General features: G+C 41.4%; 1 protein-coding gene across 1 annotated transcript in view; it reads right to left on the bottom strand.

Annotated features, from left to right (window-relative positions):
• LOC108800601 (neurabin-1-like) overlaps nt 1-3,106 on the bottom strand; it is an 85,053-nt gene extending 81,947 nt beyond the window's left edge. Inside the window, exon 1 of the mRNA XM_018572584.1 lies at nt 1,555-3,106. Coding sequence (XP_018428086.1) covers nt 1,555-3,075 — 1,521 coding nt within the window. The 5' untranslated portion in view covers nt 3,076-3,106. The remainder of the gene's footprint in view (nt 1-1,554) is intronic.
• Between the last annotated feature and the right edge of the window lie 531 nt (nt 3,107-3,637).

Raw genomic sequence — 3,637 nt, 5'->3', positions numbered from 1 at the left:
AAAGAGAGGGAAGGAAAAAAAAAAAAAAAAAAAAAAAAAAAAAAAAGGGCCTCGGCATAGACAAGCATACATTTCCATCTACTGTGAGTACAAGTTCTCAATCTTTAAAAACCTGACATTTTCTCTAACACTAATATGCGACTGACCAGGAACAAGCATCAGTACAACACTGGAGATCAAGTGCCAAGGCTGCAGCTAATCCCAAGATGGGCACATCACAGTTGCAAAGAGTGATATCAGTGTATGGTCTTGGAACTATTTACCAACCACAGCAGTTTGGTAGATTCAAGACCTATGCAGGAAGTTGGCTAAGAGCTCATCTAACAAGGGTCCTTAAAAAATAAACAAAAAATGTAAATACCCTCCTTTAAATCTTGCATGGCTTTGTAAGTGAAGAGTAGCCTAAATAGATGGCAAGTAGTCAGCTCAGCATTTCTTAAACATCAGGATACTTGTTGATCAAAGCAAAGGGCAAAGCCTGTCAGACAATAATTGCATTTCAGTGTATGTTATTGTGTCATACCAAGACAAAAACAAATAAAAATCAAATTTGCCTTGGTTGCTGCATCTAAAAATTTCTAGATATAGACAAAATCTGTCCTTATTGCATGTTTACCATGCAGTCAAATTTCCAGCTGTAACAATCACCAGAAACCATTATTAACTGAAGGCTGCCCCCCTGGAGCCAAGCACACTGTGGGTGGTCATTGTCACATTCGTTAACTGCTTTCAGAGATCAACAGGAATCTTCTATTGACCTCCAGGGATAGTAAGATAAACATTCTCTCCTCCTGTGCCAACAGTGGCAGGTGTACTGCAGGTCTACTAGAAAAGCCTTCCACTGATAGTGCTACAAACTGACTAGAGGATTCAAAGATTTTCTTACTAGTTCATTACTCGTAATTTAATGAGAATCCAAATGTGTACGCTTTTTGAATACCTTGCTGACATCAATATCTGCATCCCAACTGGGTATTGGCTGAAAATTCAGAACCGACAGAATTGCTGAGGAGCTAAAAACATGGACAGCAATTCTGCAAAAACAGCATAAGGGGTGCAATTCAGTCATTTATGTTTTGCTATCCACATGCAGTTGTGTAGCATTTTTGCAAGTTCTGAAAGGAGTGTTAATTCATTTTGGATCATATGGGGCAGTGGTCACCATTGCTTTCTCCTTGCATCACATTGTACTGCATTTTTTGCAAATGCACAATGTCCTATTCCCATTTATGCCATTAGCATGGCAGCTTACACTGTTCAAGTGAGATCTTTAGTTCACGTAAGGTGCGTATTAGCGCAGTTCATCATCATGTATATCTTAAATGCAAAATAAATGCAAGGTAAAAATCAAATCAAGCTGAAAAGCAATGCATTGTTCCACAAGTGCATCTGAAAGCATTCCCATGGCTGTATTTGGTCTTCCTTGAAGTCTGAAGCCCACGTACACAAGCCTAACAATGGTTTACCCACTATTAAGATAAATCCTAACTTATTTTGACAAACTAAATATATAAAACTAAAAAGGCAATTGCTGCTAAAATAAATGAGCCATACCTTTATTGGAGCTGTAGAAAACTTGACTTTTCTAACTGGTAGTTCTTCCTCCTCTGGGAGACCAGGTACTTCCTCATAATCACTGCCAAATTCATAATCCTCGGCCCCCAATAACTTCTCATTATCAGCTCCTGGCTGCTCGGTTTCTGTATTTTGGTCATCATCAAAAGCTGCATTTTCTATGCCAAAAGCTCCAGATGGATATCTCAGCAAGTTTTTATTCTTGTCACTCTGTTCTTCGAACTCACTACCCTCTTCTTCCTCATCATCGCTATCCGCATCATCTGTGGCTTCCACTGTGGCCTTCACAGTGACCTCTGTGCCATCTTCTGCTTTTGTTTTGTTAAGCTCTTGTTCTTCTTTGACCTCATCCTCTACCTTCTGTAGATGCTCAATAACACAAGGCTGAGGATCCAGAGGTTTTAGATCATCGAACACATCATCTTTTAAGACAGTATCTTCCTCGCTCTCAGATGACTCGTTTTGTAACACCACTAGCTCGGCTCTTACCATTTCAGTTTGAGTTTTGTCCGCCATAGCGGGCTCTCTGTCCCATGGCTTCCCGACTGGGAATGTATTGTTATTTTGAAAGGACAAAGTGTCTTCTTCAGTAACAGTACTTTTTATGTTCTGTTCACAGTCCAGACTCTGCGTCTTTACCAATTTGTGCTCCACACCAGCAATATCATTTGTGGTCCCTTCATTATTATTCACTCCTACATCATTCAGGAAGGTCAAGTGGTTAGATGTGACTGGAGAACCAGTGGTATCAATTAAAATCTCATTGGTCTTGGAGAGCTCCCTAGATTCCTCACCATCACTGTCAGCGAGGAAACTTTCCAATCTCTTGCTAATTGGTCCAGCATTTACAGAAGAAGAGGAGGAGGAGGAACATGTTGACCTGTAACTGATCTGACTGTTTTCCACCGATGTTATCTTGGTTACCTTTGATGGGCTCAGATCAGATGAAGAACTGTCATCAACAGATCCATGTCTGCGCTCCAGCCTGATCCCTTTCTCTTCCTTGGTGGGGGAAGACGTGTCAAAAGTGGTTTGTCGATTAAGGCTTCTTTCGAAGAGCTTCCTGGTTTCTGAAAACTTCTCTGCCAGGGTTGCTTTGTCCAAGTCTCCATCCTCACCCGTTTTGACCACCCGTTCTGGAGCAGGTAGATCAGGGCTAATATTTAAGGCATTATTTTTCTGCACACTTACAACAGAAGGGTTTGTCGGAGAAGAGGAATTAATAAGTTTACTTTCAACCAGGTTTTCATTGGGAGTTGAGCTCATCTGCATAAACATGTTCTTGATTTTGTGAACACGGTTTCCGTATGAGGCACGGCCTCGAGTGAGGTCAGCTGGTGCTCCATTAGTGTTTGGCTTTATAGAAGCAGGCTTCGGGGAGATCTCTGGTTTCAGCCCATCAAAAGAACATTTGATAGCATGGAAATCAGACTTGTAGGCATTTCTGTGTGGAGAAGCACTTCTTAGGTTCCTCTCCCCTTTCCCTTCAGTTTTCATCATTTTCGGATTACAAAAAAGGCCTGGCTAAGAAAATGTACAAATGTCACGCCCCTTTCCACATGGACCGCAGGGATCATAGGAATTAAGGCTGTGCAGGATTCATGGGAAATCCCAAGCAATGAATCACTCCCTCCACGCTCAGCTGTCTGTCTAATTTCATTGCTACAAGACAACCATCTGCTGAAAGAAAGAGGGAAAGAAAGAGAAAAAAAAAAAAAAGTGAAACGGTGGCCAGAACATTTTCCATGATCTTTCGTCACACATGTGTAAGCTTCTAACAGAGCTGTACTGAGGGCTGCATGCAAGTATCAAATGGATCTCTGCAAGAGGCATCTTAAAACACTGTTGGCTCAATTATTTAATAATTAAAGAATCAATCCACCCAAAACTATAATGTGTTATATGTATTGTGACATAAGGAGAGGGGACATCATTGAGGGGCGGTATGTTTCCCCTCGCTTTCTATCCTATGTGCATGAATAGTGGAACCCTGACCAGGGTTTCGCTTTGACTTTGGGTCCGGATAGTCTAGCTCGGGTTTGGGTCTCACCTGGATAGTTGA

This window comes from Nanorana parkeri, unplaced genomic scaffold (genome assembly GCF_000935625.1).
Source record: "Nanorana parkeri isolate BGI_ZX_2015 unplaced genomic scaffold, ASM93562v1 scaffold44, whole genome shotgun sequence".
NCBI lineage: Eukaryota > Metazoa > Chordata > Amphibia > Anura > Dicroglossidae > Nanorana > Nanorana parkeri.
The sequence above is the reverse complement of the archived record's forward strand: the minus strand, read 5'-3'. Positions and strand labels throughout refer to the sequence as shown.